Source organism: Lipotes vexillifer, unplaced genomic scaffold (assembly GCF_000442215.2).
Source record: "Lipotes vexillifer unplaced genomic scaffold, Lipotes_vexillifer_v1.1 scaffold477, whole genome shotgun sequence".
In the NCBI taxonomy this organism is placed as follows: Eukaryota; Metazoa; Chordata; class Mammalia; order Artiodactyla; family Lipotidae; genus Lipotes; species Lipotes vexillifer.
In genome coordinates, this window is record NW_006770652.1 from 2747655 (window position 1) to 2767623 (window position 19969).

The 19969-nt window shown below is 43.5% G+C and overlaps 1 protein-coding gene across 1 annotated transcript in view; it reads right to left on the reverse strand.

The window, feature by feature from the left end:
* Nucleotides 1-2463: 2463 nt before the first annotated feature.
* Nucleotides 2464-19969, reverse strand: part of ITPR2 (inositol 1,4,5-trisphosphate receptor type 2) — a 547001-nt gene continuing 529495 nt past the window's right edge. The window contains exons 56-57 of the mRNA XM_007446283.1: nt 6212-6373; nt 2464-5268 (exon numbers count right to left, since the gene is read on the reverse strand). Coding sequence (XP_007446345.1) covers nt 5182-5268; nt 6212-6373 — 249 coding nt within the window. The 3' untranslated portion in view covers nt 2464-5181. The remainder of the gene's footprint in view (nt 5269-6211; nt 6374-19969) is intronic.

Consider the following 19969-nt stretch of genomic DNA (forward strand, 5'->3'; position numbering starts at 1 on the left):
TTTGGAAGGAAGTGCTGCAGTGGATTGTAGAGGGAATCCACACCTGCATCGACATTTCCACAGCTGTTAGGAGGGCAATTCTACCTGGAGCTGATTTTACCCCAAGGACCAGAGTGAAAAGGGAACAGGCTAATCTAGGGGGAAATCCACATCGAAGTGTAAAGACCAGAATTTTCTGTTAGATTGAGTCAAACTGAGTTCAACAACTTCTCTCTGTTCTTACAAATTTTCTACTTTCATCAAGTTTGGTCTCTGCGTTTCTTTGTTTGCCATGTGACACGTTCCATGTGACGTGCCAGCGCCTCTGCTGTCGGGGAAGGACATAGGAGAGGTTCAAGTACACAGATTTCTGGCCTGCAGCTGTGCTCTGAAGACTTGCCTTCCCAAGACTTCCTTAAAGCACTACAGTTGACAGTCAAAGGCAGGATGACTTTCAAATGTCCATCACACTCCCCTCCACGTGTATCCCCCCGCCCTTCGTGCTAGTTACTCTTACTGGAAGAGGAACACATTGTCCACTTTCCCTCCCAAAACCTTTCCTCGGATCCCAAACAAAACAAAACAATTCTTGCCACACAGCTTCAAGGACACTAGAAACTGCCCATGTGAGCAGAGAATTCTCTTTGTGGTTTGCAGGTGATTCATGCAAGTCATTTTGATATCAGCTGTCCCATGCTCTGGGGGTTAAGAACCAGGAAATCCTGGATGGCCAAACGGCCTGTACCCACAGAGCCCCTGCTGTATATCACCAGGATGTAGATATACCAGTAGGTGTTGGCCAACTGGGAATTTGACCAACTCGCAGTAAGCACTGGACACAATGGTCCACCTGGATTAGCTCACCAGTGTGATTCAAGTCACCAAACATTTTGTCCCCCATGTCTCATTATGTAAAATAGCAGTAATAATGACTTTCATACCAATGGATACATTATTCAGAAACATTAAGAAATGAATAAAGCACTTAAAGTATCCCATGCAAAAAAGCTAAACAAATTCAATTTTATTAATAATAATTTATGAGTTATACTTATCTGGCTTTGACATATATTAGAATCATGTTTTCTGAGGCAAATGTAGCATTCCTCTACTGCAGGGAAAAAAAAAAAAAGGCTACTGGTGAAATGAGAACTGGTATGATAATTTTATAAATTAGTTCAAGTCTGTGGAAACACTTCAGAGGTGACACCTGGATTTGTTTTCAGATTTCTCAAGTTTCACATGCATTTTAGCTCCTGTGCTCCATTTTGGTATAGTGTATTTTCTTCTACTAAATGGGGTCGCTTTATCAACAAATGAGTGACTAGAGGGCCTCAACTGGCCTCAGGCATTTTCTTCAAAGTGGAATTAGGTGTCAAATCTTGCAAATAGAAAGTTCCCCACATTAACAGATGCAAACTATTACATATAGAATGGATAAACAACAAGGTCCTACTGTATAGCACAGGGCACTATATTCATTATCCTGGGATAAACCATGATGGAAAAGAATATGAAAAAAAAAACATATATATATATATATATATATATAAAACTGAATCACTTTGCTGTACAGTAGAAATTAACACAAACATTGTAAATCAACTATACTTCAATTAAAATAAATTTTTAAAAAAAGAAGCTCTCCACAGGCTCCCCTCTCCCTACATACAGTGTGCCCCTCACACTTGCATACATTTTAGTCACTTGCCTGGTTCCTGTGGGCACCTGTGCTTGTCTTTAAGATGCCTGCTGCACCCCTTTTTGCAATGTATCATGTGTCAGGGCATCCTGGAACAGGTCTGTGGGTCAGAATATGCTGATTTCTTATTCTGTAAAGATTTAAGAACTGCTGGAGGGAACACACCTCTTATGGCTACTCCCCACAAAGCCCTGTTCTTTGCATGTTTAAGGGTTATCTCTTGAGCCTGTAATCTGTCACATCATTATACTTGTGCAATATTTACTTACTTATGCCCCAGTCTACTGGGTTCCTGGAGGGTAAGCCCCATTCATCCTATTATCTATCCTTTACTCCTTTCCCCTAATCATAGCGAAGTCCCAATCTGCACCTTCCCTCCCCAAGTCTCCAGATCCCCAGCCTCTCCGCTCATTCGCAGCCCTGGGGCGTCGGGGTAGAGGGTGGCCCCTACTGCATGATTGCTTCTAATAAAACAACTATAAACTAAAAAGAGCAGCCAAAACAATGAGTTGCGAGCTGAGAATATGGAGAAAAGCAAACAATTAGTTCTGACTTGGATGAAATATCTTCCTGACTTATCAATAATCCACTAGAAACTGCATCCTCATCACCAACAGAAAAATTTCAGTATGAAAGAAAATAAGCCCTGTCTAACTTTTTAAAGTTAGTTTAAATATAAGTTTTACAAGTATAAATTTTATTTATTTTTTTGTTTTCTTTTTGTTTGTTTTTGTTTTTTTAACATCTTTATTGGAGTATAATTGCTTTACAATATTTTTTAATATTATAATCTTAAAACATACTTGCATGAAACTCTTGGACCTCAGAATGGAACATGTAGGAGAATAAAATCCTTTTGAAATTAAAAATTATGTTCAGCGGAAACTTATACTTTTAAACCAATATGGGTTTCAATAACTAAATAGTAAAACATTTTCCTTAACATCAAAACCAAAGATGATTATATTTATTTTAATATTGCTATATAAATATGAGAATGTTAATTGATACTTGTCTAGGTCAAATATTCCAGTTGCATTAACAAACATACAAAACAAACAAATTTATAGCGAATGTCAAATTTCCCCGTGATTATCTTCTCCATCATGAATTTCATAGCCTTGAAACTGCCTTTTTTTGTTTGCTTTTGTTTATTTTGCTTTACAGTCTTAAAGTATTTAGGCAGGAAGGAGAGAAACACAACTGAGAAATATTTCAATTTTGATTAAATAAGAGTCTGGTTAGTTGTAATCGCTTTTGAATACTTCTCATAGGAGAAAACACACTGTGACACGGGGACCTGCCACTCCACAATGGTTGGAGAGGTTAAGCCATTTCTTGGTGGCAGTACATACCCAATGGCTCGTTCTCTATAAAAAAGCGTAAGGAAAGACTAGATGGTTCATCTGAAAGGCAGGTTGCTCTCATCTGTAAAAATTAACTTATTTTCTTGATGCTGGAACATCCATCAGAAAAATTTTACTTTGTGTTAAACAGGGATAAGTTCTGACATTGGAATATAGCCAATGTTTTCCACCTTTCTCTTCTTTTCCCGACCCATGAAACTCTCTGCCTAATTAAAATACTTTAAAAGGTACTTTTCATCTAATACTGTTAATAACAATAACGGTCTTGGATTTTTAAAAAAATGGCTGCTTTGGCCTACTTCAGTTTTGGTGAAGCCATTTTTAAAAATCAAATATATGATATAGAGTTTCAGTGAAGCATTAGGATCGAATGACACTGGAATTCCTCATACATTTACTGAATGCCTCCTAGGTTCAAAGTTCTGTGTTGCATACAGATATATATCCCAGTTTCTGAGTATCTTTGAATCATGATTCTTCAGCAATGGGTTAGGAAAAATACTATCAGATCAGAGTAAGGAATTCTTAACTTGGGGAGGTATTTGGAGGAGCGGGGGAGGTGTACCAGCAGATTCAGTTCAAAAATTCATTGCTCTGGGTTTCAACAGCTTTCCTCCAAGTCTTCATTTTAATGGGGTGTGTGGAAAAAGGATTGGTTCAGGCATCCTTTATCATCTACCCAGACCATGATTTGAGAATTTTAGGAGCCAATAGCTTAAACTATATTAAAATAATCCAAAAGCTTTAGAAATGGTCACAGCAAACGCTGTCCTGAACTTAAACCTTGGTGGTAATAACATGAGAGTTTAAAAATGCAATTTTTTGTTCTTTTGAGGGCAGCGACCAGGAAAGGTCAGCTTGCAGAGCACCTCCAAGAGTCTGGTGTCATGTGCCTGCTCTCTTGCCACGTGGCAGTTCTCCTAACACTTTCATGATCTGAATTTTGTCTTAACATTCTAACAGCAAAATTGCTAAGAATAATACAAGCATGGCAGGTTAATTTCTCCCTCCACAAATTCTGGTTGCATAATTTAACATACAAACAATTTGAGGAAGAGATTATTATCTCTTTACATTTTGAAAAGCTCTTACTGATACAGTTTAAAATATGCAATTGAAATGCTGCATTTTCTTGAGTATTCAATATGTTTCCTGGATTTTTTTCCTAACTGCAAGAATAGGATAAATAAAACCACTCAGTTCTTAAGCACAGCAAACATGAATCAAATAGCTTTTACTCCATATTTATAAAAGGCAATGCCACCATCATAAGTTTCTCAATATTTCCTGTCACCTTTAAGCATGTTCATTTATTAAATCTCAATGTATTTTAATACCATACATATGTCCTTGGGGCTTACTGTCATCTTTTTTGTTCCCAAATCTTTAAAAAATCTTAGCCTCTACATGACTTTAAGCATGTTTTTAAACAAGTTTTATGAAAACCTCTTTTTGTATTCCATATTGACAGAGCCCCTCTGAATCTGGGAGAAGGAAATCACATTCCAGTCGCGTTGTCAGCCCGAGGGGCATAAGCTCCAAAGCTCTAGTTCCTAGAGCTGTAAAGCCACTGTGTTGCACGTTGTAAATAAGGAAATTGGCCTGTGATAGCTATGGTTTGGAAGCATTAACATTTTTGTTTGCAACTCTCATTTTTAATCTTTTCAGTTATTTCCCTTAGTAAAACTTAGCCACCAAAATATGACTTCCTGTATCACTGATCTATATGCCATCATTAAAAGAAAGAAATTCCAACCAACCGTAACAAAGGTTGCAGTCAGCATTTAAGACAAAATGGACTCTTATAGATTCAGCCAAAGGTAGTTCTCTCCGCCCTGCATCTCCTTCTACCCCGCCTCCCCCTACCTTCTCTGTCCATTTGAGCAAGGGACCTCTCTTTGCATTAAGAATGCGTGATGTGTGCTTTTTAGTGGCTGCATTTTAAGTTTGGTCTTCTCAACCATGAAAACACAGTTAGAAATTGTTCTCGGAGCTAAACCACTCAACATCTTGGCACTTGGTTGTTTTTAACTTTTCAACAATAGGCACTGTTCACTCCCCTCCATCTCAGTTCTTTATTCAGTGATCAGGCAGTACACTGATGAAAGGCTCGTCACGGCTGCCCCCATGGTATCAGTGCGGTGGCATGTGATGATTCACATGGGGTGTGTTTGATCCGAGAAAGCCCAGTCTCTGCTTATTCTTCCTTTGTTCTGTCATCTGGGGGAAAAGAGAGAATGCGTTGAGCTGATTTTCTCACTCTTTTTCAGTGCTGGTGGGACACACAATGTTGGGTGACTATTTCCCAAGCACCTATAGTCTGTCCAGCAACATAGAAAATATATTTATCAAAAAAGAGAAAATATTTTTTAAAGTGAATTTCCCTAGGCAGAGAAACAGAGCAAACCGCTCTCTGCGGTTAAGAAAGAGGAACTGTGATTCTTTTAAAGCAGCCTTTGCTTGTCACACACATATAATCATCGCCATCACCTTAGTCATTTTAAAACCTACCACGGTTACTTTTGATATTATTTTTACTAATGCTAACAATTTTACACGACGAAGGGGTTGATTGTAGTGTTGAAATGACAGGTACTAATGACGATCTGCCTTTCTGATGAATTTAGTAATGGTTATGATGGCAGAAAATACGATTTTTCTAGGGCTTCCCTGGTGGCGCAGTGGTTGGGGGTCCGCCTGCCGGTGCGGGGGACGTGGGTTCGTGGCCCGGTCCGGGAGGATCCCACGTGCCGCGGAGCGGCTGGGCCCGTGAGCCATGGCCGCTGGGCCTGCGCGTCCGGAGCCTGTGCTCCACAACGGGAGAGGCCACAACAGTGAGAGGCCCGTGCACCACTAAAGAAAAAAAAAAGAATACGATTTTCTATAAAAAAGTCCAAAGAGGTCCTTGTCTTTCGGCATCTGCTCCTTCCTTCCCCGTTCCGTATAAGTGTCACACAAGATGGGGCGGTGTGATAAATAGGAGTAGCCTCTGCTTGCAGAGATTTGGTTCTTACAACACAACGTGGGGTGTTTTTTTTATGGGAATTTACAGTCCATCGTGGATAACAATCTTGCACCCAGGAGTCTCCAGCCACCCCTCTCTCACAGTGGTGAATGATTTCACATGCCCCGCCCCCCAGCTCCATCTGCCGAGTGGACCCACCTGCTCCTTGAGCTCCGCCAGCTGACCCGACAGCTGTCTGACCAGACTCATGGTCGATTCCAACTTCTCCTGCAGGTTCCGAATCTCATTTTGTTCACTGTCACCTTCATTGCTAACAAGGGACATAGCTCTCATCCGAGGAAACCAGTCCAAATTCTTCTCCTAAAAACAAACACATGTGCAGGAAAAAGGGAATAAATATGGAAGAGCGCCTGAAGTTCTGTAAAGAATGTTTATAAATGTTCATTATTACTAACATTTAAATCAAAGTTTCTTAGCATCCAAAGCAAAAGGTACTCTTTCTGGCCAGGGGTGGGGAGAGGATGAGGGTGGGAATTAAATATTGCAACAAACTTCGTAGGGGCTCCCAGGGAGGTCCCGGATAAAGCATTTAGAGCAGCGCCCTGAACGCTGTGGGCGATCAGTGAATCTTGATGAATGATGAGGTAGGGTCTGGAGATACTAAAAGAAATGTTTCAGTTCCAGCCACCCATGCTGGTTTACCTCCCATTTCTCCAAGACAGGCTCCCAGCTCTGCTCAGGGAAGAGGGAAGTGGAAGGGTATGGCCCTAGGTTACCCTGTCTGCTCTCTTTGGAAACATTTTATTACAGTGGGAGGGAGGTTTTAGAGTTAGACTTCCCCAGAGGGCAATAGTTGGTGCCACTTCTGTTTTTCCAGGCTGACTCAGTGTAGGGGTGTGAGTGCATATGTGTGTGTGTGTGTGTGTCCCCTCCATTGTGGTAAAGACAGATGGTTAACGAGATACCCACCTCTCTTGAAAACTCTGCCTGATTGCCTACCATCATAGAATCACTGTGAATTACTTATACCCCGTCTTTCAATCCTCAAAAGAGCTTGCAAGGTAAATCACTGTCCCATTTTACAGATGAGGAATAAAGCGGCCCCAGCAGTTTAATTACCCTTATCACAAGCTAGAAAATGGCAGTTAGGATTTGAAGGCAGGTGAGCCTTTCCACCACTGATTGGATGTCAGTCTGTATCTCTACCTATTTCTCTAAGTCACCTTCTCCCAATATCCCTAGCAGTGACCTTCCTGCTTAAGATTCTTTCCACTCCAGAAAAGTCCACTGCAGTGGCTACAAAGACGTCTGCCTAGATGATCCCTAGAACAAGAGTCAGCAGAGTACATTCCTCCCCTAAGAGGAAAGGGGAAAGACCCAACCTATGTATCTCTACACTTCTGCCTAAACCTCATCTGGCTCTTGGATTGGTATTTTTTTTTTTTTTTTGGTAGTTGTTAGTCAGAGAATAACACGTTCTTTATAGTCCCCTACCCCCAATGGAAGTGAAAAGGGCTGATAAAGGATAGGATAAAACATATTAAAGAGATTTAAGCTGCATTTAGATAGCTGTAGCCAATTAGCATTTCAAAGGAGAATGGTAACTTATGCTGAAGTGCAGAGTGACAGCCAGATTCATTCATTCAATCAGTCCTTCAATATCTATTGCCAGGTATTTAGAGATGAAAATCAGGTAAGACAAAATGTCTGCTCTCAAGGAGCTTGTGGCTTAGGAGAGCCCTCCACAAAAAGTGAACTGGGCACTCTGCATATCAAAATCCCCTGGGGTTGCTTGTTAAAACAGCAGATTTCAACCCCAATGTCTCTTACGAAATTAGAACCTCTTAGGGGACCTGCATGATTCCTATGTGCACTAAAGTTTAAGAACTCTGATCTATGGAGACACAGAAGATAAATGGTAACTGCTTGGGTAGTGGCAGGGTAGGGAGATGGAGTGAAGAGGAAAGATCTGAAATGGCTGGCATGAGGAATGGGAAGAGGAAGCCAAATAGGGGCCCATTAATTGCTTGCAGGGGCGGAATGGGAGACTGTGCCTTTTTTCTTTATTTTGGGGTACGCGGGCCTCTCACTGTTGTGGCCTCTCCCGTTGCGGAACAAAGGCTCCAGATGTGCAGACTCAGCGGCCATGGCTCACGGGCCCAGCCGCTCCGCGGCATGTGGAATCTTCCCGGACTGGGGCACAAACCTGTGTCCTCTGCATCGGCAGGCGGACTCTCAACCACTGCGCCACCAGGGAAGCCCGGGAGACCGTGCCTTGTAATGACTCCAGCAAAGACCACTGTTCACCAACAGCCCAAGTGGGTGTGGAGTTGAGGCAGAGAGTTGGACTGATACAAGATGGTGTGTCCCCTGGAATGGGCCTCAGAAAAACAAAGGTATCAGGAAGCTAGGAATGTCAGCAGAGCAGTGGCTGGAGTGAGGCACACTAGCGTGTGGACTGGTAGGAGGGATGGAGAGGCACAAACCTGTGCTAAATGCTCTGTCAGCACTTAATCCTTTTGACCATCCAGTGGACTCCAGTTCTCTTATCTATTTGGTATTTATATTATCTGCCGTATTATCTATACCTGAATTTTACAAATGAAGAAACTGAGGCTGGCAAATAGTTTAGCTGGGATCCCCACCCAGACCTGTCTGCATCCAGGCCTCCTGGCAAGAAGGGAGACTGTGGACAGAAAGTGGAATAATATTTAAAATTCTGAAGGCAGCACAACTTCAGGAAATAAAAATTCTAGAGTGAGAGGGCCTGAAATCTGATAAAGTTTCAGGGAATTTGGGGAGTTCGTATTTCATGGGTACAGCGTTTCAGTTGGGGAAGATGAAAAGTCTCTGGAGATAGATGGTGGTGATGGCTGCATAACAACGTGAAGGTACTGAATGCCATAAAACTCTACAGGTAAAATGGTTAAAATGGTAAAATTTTATGTTTTATGTATATTTTACTACAGATTTAAAAAATCACAATTTGCAGAGGAGGATCTTTTGGATGAATCATGCACGAAATCCACGAATTCATCCTGAAGGAGGTCAGTAGAAGGGGTGGATGACACACAGGAGTGACCAGGGGGTATTAAAAGACAGTGATGGAAAGGCTTGAAGAATGGGTTTTCACATGACGGTGAAGATTTCTCGGCGATGGGGAGTTGAGTCAGCTGACCCTCTTCTGGGGCCCTTCGTACTGAGGGGGTAGGAAGATCAGCCGCTGCCACCAGTGGGTTAAAGGACAGGGGACTCCTCTCAGGGGAGCCAAGAAGGCAGCCTTGTAGGAGAGGAGAGTTGGTCTGTATCAGGACAGGGATTCCAGGGAGGCTGATGGAATAGAAGCATTTGAGAACCTCAGACAACTGGGCCTGGGGTGAGAAGGTACCAGGAGACATGGTGATATGCAAGGTTGGGCTGGCGAAAACATCAGCTTTCAGAAAGTTTCCTAGAGAAAGAGAGACAAAACAGTGTTCTAATGCTTAGCAAAGAGAACATGGGCGAGACGGTGGAATTGCCTCTGAAGAAATGCTCTTGTAGGTGTTGCGGGGCCCAGGTCAGCCCAGTCCACGGTCTCTTGCTTTTGAGGAAACAATGGCAGTTCTCAGGGGACCACTGCCCCAGCTGGTTGGGCCACAGGACTCTTCCCTTACACATTCTTTCTTCACTTGTTCCTTTGTTCATCCATTCATTGACTAATTCTTACAGTGTTGACTATGTCTGTGCTAGGCACTGGGAAAACAATAGAGAGCCAGACCCAGTGCAGTTCTTGTGCTGGTGGAATTGATAGTCTAGGTGGAGAGTAAGACTTCAATCAAAGGTGATGAAAACGGCAACAAGCTGGGCTTAAGGGCGGGCTAGGAAAGCCACCCAGCTCCACTGTCCTTTCTCCTAGTCCCTAAAAATCATTCTCTCTTCTAACCCTCTTTTGGTTTTTCTCATCTTTCTTCCTTTCACTGCCTGTATCTTTCTCTGTTTTTGTTTGCCTGGTTCTCAGCCTTTTCTCTCCTAGTTTTGTGCTTTTGGTTTCATTCCTCTCTTCCTCTGTATATCCACGGACCATAATCTGAAGCTAAGATATAACATGTCATGAAGATTTTTTTTTCAGTATTGAATGCTTTCTGGTTCCTTTTCTTAATTTTTAGGAACCTGACTTGAATGTTTTGCATCTCACTAAAATGGCAAAAAATAAGCAACCTAAATGTATGGTCTTTTGTCCTCTTTTTACAAAAAAAAAGCCACTCTTTTAAAAATAAATTTTCACAACTGATGTTCCTCCAAATTCGTGCAGAAAGTATATTCTTTGCACCAAAATTAACTCAAATCAAGCAGAACTCTTAGAATAAATGCTGCACAGGCTTGTTCACTGAGAGTTGTTTCCAATGAAATACCCCAAGGTTCCTCTCTCTGCTCCAGTGTCAAAAAATGCGGCTTCCATGGAAGGCTCAGCCTGAGCCCGGTGAGAAAGGAGAGTGCCGGACTTTAGTCTGAGCCAGAACTGCAGGACAGACACTCAGAACGGTGACTGGTTAACAGGACACCACTCCCTCACCGCGTCGACTTGTAATGTGTCCATCATCTAACAAAGCAGTTGGATTTGATTTGTTATTTCTCGGTTACTCACATATGCTATGTACATCTCGTGATCACGCTCGTGATTAGCAGAGTCCCATGGCGACTTTGGTTAGTCAATATGACACCATTTCCTTATTTCATCAGGAATGAAAATGTTTAACCACAGGGTAATATAAAGTCAGGGAAGCTGCAGATTAAGTGTTAGATTCTGAGGTTACAGTGTATGATCCTAGCTACTTGGTGATGGGAAATCCAGAGCTTCCCAAGCCTTCTAAAATGCAAAGCCCAGAGATGAAGGGACCGAGAGCATGCCAGCCATAACCCTCTTGCTATTCCTAAATTCTAATAATAATGTGTCTTTCTCGATGACTAGAAGATAGACAGACTTAAATGTGAAAACCTTTCAAATAGTCCTTTCAACAGTCAGATCAATTTGACTTATGTAATTTTGTAGTTATTCCATAAACAATTAGGTTGTCAGAGTCAGTCAGAGGTTAGCTGTGCTGTTTTCATATTTGGTTCTTAAATGTGATACCCCATTTGCAGGAAAGAAGCCATGCGATATAAAGGAAAGAGCATTGATCTAGGAGTCAGAACACCTGGGTTCTGGTTTTAGTTCAGCCAAAAACTAGCTATGTGATATAAGGATGGTGGGGAAGCCTTATTCTCTGAGTCCAAGTTTCCTCATCTGTAAAACCAGAATGTTACCCTGGGTGGTCTCTTCCAGCTTATCATTCTGTGAGCTATGAATTCAAAACTTTACAAACCAAATTGCTGAGACAAGCCCCAAGCTCGCCAAGTGAGCAAACAGAAACATAGCACTTAGGCTAGAAGCAACCTTGAAACCACATAACCCAAGCTCAGCATATTACAAACGCCCATTCTGAAACCTAGAAAGCTTAGGTTTCCTTGAGGTCTTATAACTGTTTTCCTGCACTTGACTTCCACTTCTGGACAAGTTCTTCCATGTTACGTAGTGGAAACGCTCTTATATAATCTAGCCCTGCTGATGCTTAATTGGTGACAGGCTTGAGAAAATGTAAAGATTGTAAGGATTTCTCTCTGCATCAGAACGAGTTGAAAAGTAGGAGGAGATTGATTTCAGTGAGCCAAACATTGGAGAAACTGTCTTATGTCATTTTAGCTCTACTAGGTACACATTAAAAGTCACATGGGATAATTTAGGAGTTTGGGATTAACAGATATACACTACTATATATAAAACAGATAAACAGCAAGGACCTACTGTATAGCACAGGGAACTATATTCAGTATCTTGTAACAACTGATAATGCAAAATAATCTGAAAAAGAATATATGTATACATATATATATATATATATATATATATATATATATATATATATAAACTGAATCACTTTGCTGTGCACCTAAAATGTAAATCAACTATACTTCAATAAAAAAAGATTTAAAAAAAGACTAAAAATAAGTCACCTGCATGTAAGCTAAAGAGAAAGCAAGCACTGTAGTTCTATAACACAGTAATAATCCCATTTTTTGGCTGCCTGGCAAGTGTCAGGCACTTTAATCATGCTATGGCCAATACCCAGAATGATTCCATAAGGTTGAGACTGTTACCATCTCCATTTTACAGATGACAACACTGAGGCAGGAAGAGGACTAGTTACTTGCCAAGGCCACATAGGGGTTATAAGTGGCTGGGCCAGGCTTTGGCCTCCACTCTGTGTGACGGGAAATCTTGTGCTCCCTTCACTGCACTGGACTATTTCTCCACGTCCAATGGAGATGTCAATGCTTAGCTTCTGAACTTGCCAGAGAAAACAGAGACTACAGTGAGAATATATTTTGTAACTTGAACCCCCTTGATTACTTCTTCTGGGGTATGCTAAAGGTTTATTTATTGAAAATCAGAAATAAATGCTTTAGGTATTGTATCAGAAATGCAGATGCAGATACTGTGCAAATACATTGATCAATGGTTGACATTCCCTGCAATTTTGCAGAGTGCTCTAAAAGACTGCTAATGAGGGGTATCACATTGAACATACCATGCACTGTATCGTGTTGTACTGGAATATCAATAAACCATCTAATATGTATCCTCATTTCTGCTTCTAGACTCTCTATGCTTAAAATATGCTGTTACAGGACCACTGGCAAAGGTTTTTCTTGGTTACCACCCTCTTCTAAGCCTTAAGTTTATATTTCATTTTCCATTCTAAAATCATACTCAAAGCCTCCTAAGCCAACCAGTATAACCATTTCTCCAAAGCCTCATGGTGACCCACTGCATTCCTCTCTTTGCACTTTTGGTTTGAAGATGTCAGCAGAAATGTCTCTCAAAAGGAAAACCAGCAATGCTAATACTACCTACTTACTGGAAGGTCCTTGAAGGAAAGACACAATTCCTGCTTTCCTGGAACTTCAGAACAAGGACAATATCTGGAACAGGGATTCTTTCTGAAGTCAAAGCAATCGTGCTGGTTAACGTGAGGTGCTTCATGTACCCCATCCCAGCCTCTGCTCAATGAAGGAGGGGCATGGCGGGCTTCCCACCCTCAGACCAACGCGGCGGCCTTGCTGGCAGGTGAGACATTGTCTCAAAAACTTAAGGGAGGGACCTCCCTGGTGGTCCAGTGGTTAAGAATCCGCCTTCCAATGCAGGGGATGTGAATTCAATCCCTGGTCGGGGAGCTAAGATCCCACATGCCGCGGGGCAACTAAGCCTGCGCGCCACAGCTACTGGGCCCGCACGTTGCAATGAAGAGCCCATGTGCTGCAGTTGAAGAAAAAAAGATCCCGCATGCCGCACCTAAGACCCGATGCAGTTGGAAAACAAAAGGCTGATTCTCACAGGGGTTCGGATGCAGGCCCTGGGTTTTGAGGAAGAAAGGATGAGCTGGAAAACACACTCTTGTCTGACAAACACTGGGGACTGGAGGTGACAGAAAGGATCCAGCTGTGTCCTTTGAACTTAAAACGTTATTCCTGGATTGACAAATAAATGAAAACCTTGGCAACTCATTCTAAAGAAAAGGGAGGGAAAAACAGCAAATTTTGCCGCATTAGAAAAATAACACGTTCCAGGACAGGAAGATTCATTTGCCAGCCCTCACTGTTTTTTTTTTAATGTTTGTTTATTTGTTTATTTATTATTTATTTATTTATTGGCTGCGTTGGGTCTTAGTTGCAGTGCGTGGGATCTTTCGTTGCAGCACGTGGGCTTAGTTGCCCCTGGGCATGAGGGCTTTTAATTCCCTGACCAGGGATCCAACCGGAGTCCCCTGCATTGCAAGACAGATTCTTAACCACTGGACCACGAAGGGAAGTCCCTCAGCCCTTATTAACTGTATCTTCCTTCTGTCTCTCCCTGTTTATTCTGTATCTGTATCTTCCTTCTGCAACTGAGTTCCTACAAATGCGGCAGGAGTACCATATTTTTCTGGATTGAGAAATTTAAAATGTGTTAGTTATCCAAGGCAAATCTGTATTGAATGCTTTCGTAAAGTAACAAATCCCTTTAAAATGTCATTGTCAAACCTTGAAATATTTTACAAATCTAAATGCTTGGACATCAAATTTGCATTATGCATGTGAAAGTAGGTTGAACCCTACAAAGCAGTGTATGAACTTCGAGGATCCTTGGATGGCTGAGCTGATCGCACAAAGGTTGGAGCCTGCCCCTTAGAGGCACCTAACAAATGCTCAAAAAGCAACAGCTCCTGGCATCACTGCGGTGTTCCTGCCTGGCCCCTTTCCACACCCCCACCTCCAGGGCATTGTTGCTGGGAAGGGGGCTGCTGGCTGGGGAGCCCTCCAGGTACAAGGCCTATTTAATCCAGTCACTGCTCCCAAGGGCAGAGAGAAAAACAGGTCCAGCAAAAGGTCCTCCTTCCGATGAAGGAGGAAGTGCTGGGCTGAGGACGACAGGGTACTGATCTCAGCAGGACCTCAGGCTGGCAGTCAAAAAGTTACAGCTGGGAGCGACTGGACGCTGGTCCAGTTTCACACACAGCACAGCTGTGGGGGAAGTGTCTGACCTGTTCCCAGCACGGGGTGTGCAGGAGGGCATCACAGCCTGGCAGGCTCAGCTTCTGCAGAGCTGAAAGCCGCCTTCTGTGGCTTCCTCACCTTAGGAGCCAGAGTGAAACAGGTGAGTGTGGACCGCCCTCGGCTGAAGAGAGGATCAAAACAGTTCAACAAACACTTAAACAAGAGTGTCATAATGCTGGAGAGGGTGCACTGTTGGTGGGAATGTAAATTGATACAGCCACTATGGAGAACAGTATGGAGGTTCCTTAAAAAACTAAAAATAGAACTACCATATGACCCAGCAATCCCACTACTGGGCATATACCCTGAGAAAACCATAATTCAAAAAGAGTCATTTACCACAATGTTCATTGCAGCTCTGTCTACAATAGCCAGGACATGGAAGCCACCTAAGTGTCCATCGACAGAGAAATGGATAAAGAAGATGTGGCACATATATACAATGGAATAAAAAGAAACGCCATAAAAAGAAACGAAATTGAGTTATTTGTAGTGAGGTGGATGGACCTAGAGTCTTTCATACAGAGTGAAGTAAGTCAGAAAGAGAAAAACAAATAATGTATGCTAACACATATGTATGGAATCTAAAAAAAAAAAAAAAATGGTGATGCCCCTGATGAACCTAGGGGCAGGACAGGAATAAAGACACAGACCTAGAGAATGGACTTGAGGATATGGGGAGGGGGAAGGGTAAGCTGGGACAAAGTGAGAGAGTGGCATGGACATATATACACTACCAAATATAAAATAGATAGCTAGTGGGAAGCAGCCGCATAGTACAGCGAGCCATAGCTTTGTGATCACCTAGAGGGGTGGGATAGGGAGGGTGGGAGGGAGACGAAAGAGGGAGGGGATATGGGGATATATGTATACGTATAGCTGATTCACTTTGTTATACAGCAGAAACTAACACGACATTGTAAAGCAATTATACTCCGATAAAGATGTTAAAAAAAAAGTGTTGGGGCTCTGGAGTTTCAGACTCATGGGTCGAGATTTCTGTCCTTAAACATTTCCAGACTGGCGGGGGAGCTAGGTGCTGGTAAAGCCAGGCATTAATATGGACCTTGGCCTCCTGCAATGGGCAAGAGGCACTGCATGCACTAGGCCAATGGAAAAGTCATTGCCTGAGTGTGGTCTGCGTGCCGGATGGGGGACCCCGGCTATTTGGGGGTTGAGAGAACTGTGATCTTCAAGTCCTACCTATTCCAGTAACCTGAAAATGCGCCGATTTTGAAAAGTAGGGCTCTCAGCAGTGACCTGGAATGGGTGATGCATCCCCGGGGGCGAGCGGTGGCTCTCATCATGGGCAGCAGGTTGGCCTGTGGGTAGAGACCATAGCCCCGGAGCACCCACCTTGCTTCCTAGCCCTTCCCGCCTTCCCAACCCTCCCTCTTAGCAACACCCTGTATGTCCATGATGGGAGGGTAACGGCTGCACACGGAAGTGAAACTGCTTATAGGTTCTCTTTTGGTCTCAGTCTTTTCACCCCTGATGCAGCTAACCGTGTCCCCTGGCTGTCTACACAAAGCATCAGCTACAACAGCAAGTGCAGGGGTTGATCTGCTCCCAGCCCACAGGGCACCCAGGGAGGGAGCTGCACCGAGGAGAGAGAGTGGTCCATGGCTGGGGAGATCTAAGAGGATCTGGACCCAAGAGCAGCTTAGGGCTGCTGGGAGCTACAGTCCTCTTGTCAATAACTAGCAGGATTGCTAGGCTGGTAACCAGGAACACTAAGGGGCAGAAGGTCTCTGGCTGTGGCAGCAGCTGTGATATGGGGTTGCTGGAGGCTATGGACCCCACCTTGAGCACCGACCAGGTTGGGGAATCACTCAGAGAGGAGGGGAGTGGAGGCCCACAGCCAAAGATGCTTTGAGCCACCAGCCAGCTGATTCAAAGATACACAGCAGCCCCAGAGGCAGGGACCGAAACCCAGTCAAAGGTCTGATGATGCGGTGATGGGAGGCTTGTCTGCCACCTGGCTGTGAGCGATCAAGGAACCAAAGGGCCTGCCTGACATTCTCCCAGATCCCTATTGCCGTTTTTCCTGGAGAAGTGTTAAGTGGGAAGCACTCTGACCACAAAGGGAAAATAAATAAGTAAAGCTTGCGTAACAGAGGAGATTGTCGGGAACGCCAGGCAGCTCCAGGGCCTCCTTAGAGCCAGTCATTTCCCTTCCTGTTTATGGTTTTCTTTTCCTGTGAGTTCATAACTCTACTTAATCTATATTTTTATTCTCGGGGCTATAACCCTTTCTTAATCTTATTATTTGTTAATTTCCATATTTACTCTCCTAAGTTTCTCTCTTGGCCTCTTTATCAAAGAATATAAATATTTATTTTCTTCTGCAAATAATCTCAAGTATGAGCATTTGCAAGTCTCACTGGGATAGGAAAAAACTGGAGATTTCTTCATGGTGAGATTGGGGCAAAGTATTTTGAACAGAGTATTGAATACTCAAGTGGGCATCTGTCCAACTTCTGGCTGCCCTAACCCCTGATGCCCTCCTGTGCTTGAGGAAACTGCCACTGGGGGTCGTGTGGAAGGCTGGGTCCATTGTCCTGCTGAGGAAGCTGAAAAGTCTGTCCTCTCTGTGGTAGTCAGAGCGCAGTCACATGACCTAAGAGTGGCCCACCAGTTGCTCCTGCTTGAGATTTTGACATGGAACAAGGGCTACCAAGAAGCAGAATTCTTTTTGTTCACAGTGACTGAGACAGTGACCTCTGGTTGTGGTGATGCCACTGGTGCCAGGGCCAGCTTCCAGGACACAGCAGCAGAGGCAGTGGCACCTTCCCTCCAGCCAGCCTTGGCCCCAAGGTGGGACTTTCTGGCCAGCTAGCTAACTTTCCTTGGATTCTGCCCAGCTGGGCCTGGTTGTCACTTTCCTCTTAATTCTGCGCATCCCTTCCACAAATTCCTTTTCCCCCTAAGATAGCCAGGTTAGTTGCTGTTGTTTAAAGACTCCCCGACTGCGGCTTCCCTGGTGGCGCAGTGGTTGGGAGTCTGCCTGCCGATGCAGGGGACACAGGTTTGTGCCCCGGTCCGGGAAGATCCCACATGCCGGGGAGCGGTTGGGCCCTTGAGCCATGGCCGCTGAGCCTGCGCTCCGCAACAAGAGAGACCGCGATAGTGAGAGGCCCGTGCACCGCAAAAAAAAAAAAAAAAAAAAAAAAAAAAGACTCCCCAACTGGTGCAAGTGTCAAGGGACTAAAGAGGCCAGGTGCTAATTTAACACTGGCCTATTTTGTCCAGCATAAAGGTGATAAAACTTTAAACTAGCATGACTAAGGTCCTTATCTAAGTCATACACAGCTAACTAATTATCTAAGTCATACAGCTAACTAATTATTATATAACAATCATATTTAATACTATAATAATTATGGGATAATTATGACCATACCATAAATCAAATATCACAATCATATCATATCATAAATGTCATACATAATTAATATTATTAATTAATTATGGGGTCATCAATTACACAGAGGAGAAATTTGTGAACTGTTTAGTTTATAAGCCCTTTAGAGGGCAGTATTTCTTTCTGATTTCTTCTTGCATCTTCCATTTCTATGTCGTTGGCGCTTGATACATATCATTGGTAAAATGGATGGATGCTTAGGAGTTGTTATATACGGTAAACATGGTAACCTGAGTTTTTCAATAAGACTCCTTTTTTTTTTTTTTTGAGGTACGCGGGCCTCTCACTGCTGTGGCCTCTCCCGTTGCAGAGCACAGGCTCCGGACGCGCAGGCTCAGCGGCCATGGTTCATGGGCCCAGCCGCTCTGCGGCATGTGGGATCCTCCCGGACAGGGGCACGAACCCGTCCCCTGCATCGGCAGGCGGACTCCCAACCACTGTGCCACCAGGGAAGCCCCCCTTTCTTTTTGTTCTTTACTAATCCAAAGCAAAAAGACCTCCTTCCTTTCTTTCTTCAGGTATATGTAATGAACACCTATTATGTAGTTGATACTGTTCCAAGCTCTGGCTAAAGCAGTGAACAGCTCAGAAAGGGTCCTTGCTCTTATAGAGCTTACAGTCTAACAGAAGGTGAATGAAGAGCAGGGAGATGGTAACACATGACAATAAATGAAATAATTTCAGATAAGGCTACATACTATGAAGAAAACGGTGGTTTGAAACATTGTCTTTGGAGGAGAGGGGCTACTGTAGATTGACAGGCCATACAGGTTACTCTGGGGAGCTGATGCCTGGCTGATGAGAAGGAAATAGCTCTGCACTGAAGTGATGGTACAGAGCTTCAGGCAGAGGGAACAGCCAGGCAAAGGCCCCAAGGCTCGAAGTGAGGTTGGCATATTTGAAGAACAGAAAGGAGGTTGAACTGGAGTGTGGTACTAAGTGAGAGACAGAGAGTGGTAGGAGATGAGGTACCAGAAGCAGACCCAGTTATGGGGAGGACTGGAAGCAGTGGGGGCCAAGGAGGGTTCTGGCCCCCAGTGGAGGAATGGCTATTCCTGGTTTACAGCAAATGCATACACACATGTACACATAAAAATAAAATGAAACAGAACACTTTGGCTGCTGCATGAAGAACAGACATAATAGACTCCCATTTGGAGACCACCATCTCCAGGTGGGCATTCATGGGGACACTGGCAAAGGTGGCAGGAGTGGGACACAGGGTGTGCTATCACAATAATGTCAGCCCCGGGGGGCTTTGAAGTCAGCAAACAAATGTTTAGAAACGCATACTTGACAGACCACACCTTTTCCTGGAGGATAAGATTGCATTCACAGAGCTCAAAATATTTTGTTTGCATGATTAATGTGAACAGATAGACTGGATAATTGAGCCCCTAAATGGATTATTGGGCCAGAACTCCACAGCTGTTCTCCTACAGGAGAGAGCTGGTTTGTGCCACTGTGTTCCACCTCTGAATTCAGTGACACCACGTTGGCAGCCTGAAATCAGCCACGGTGGGAATATTTACACCGTGGAAATAGGCAATGCGACCATCAGGGCTTTCTTGTTACCGCCAGAACTGGTCGTTAAACATTAGCACACCACTGGAGAATGTCCCTTACTAATAGAGATGGAGGAAGCCTTAAAGACAGTTTAAATTTAACCACTAACCCCTGAGTCACAAATCAGATCATTGGCAGAACCAGGATGACAATGGAGGACTCCTGATACATCAAAGGCATCCCTGACCTTAAAAGTCTCTTGACCCTAGAAGGTGTCACCAACTGAATTTTTACTATACGGGGTTCACGGGTTAATCTTTATTCTGAATCTTTCAGTTATTCGGTATTTACATGTGTACTTTGGCTATAACTCTCCTCAATTATGAAAATGACAAGCATGTTTAGACAAAGATCAG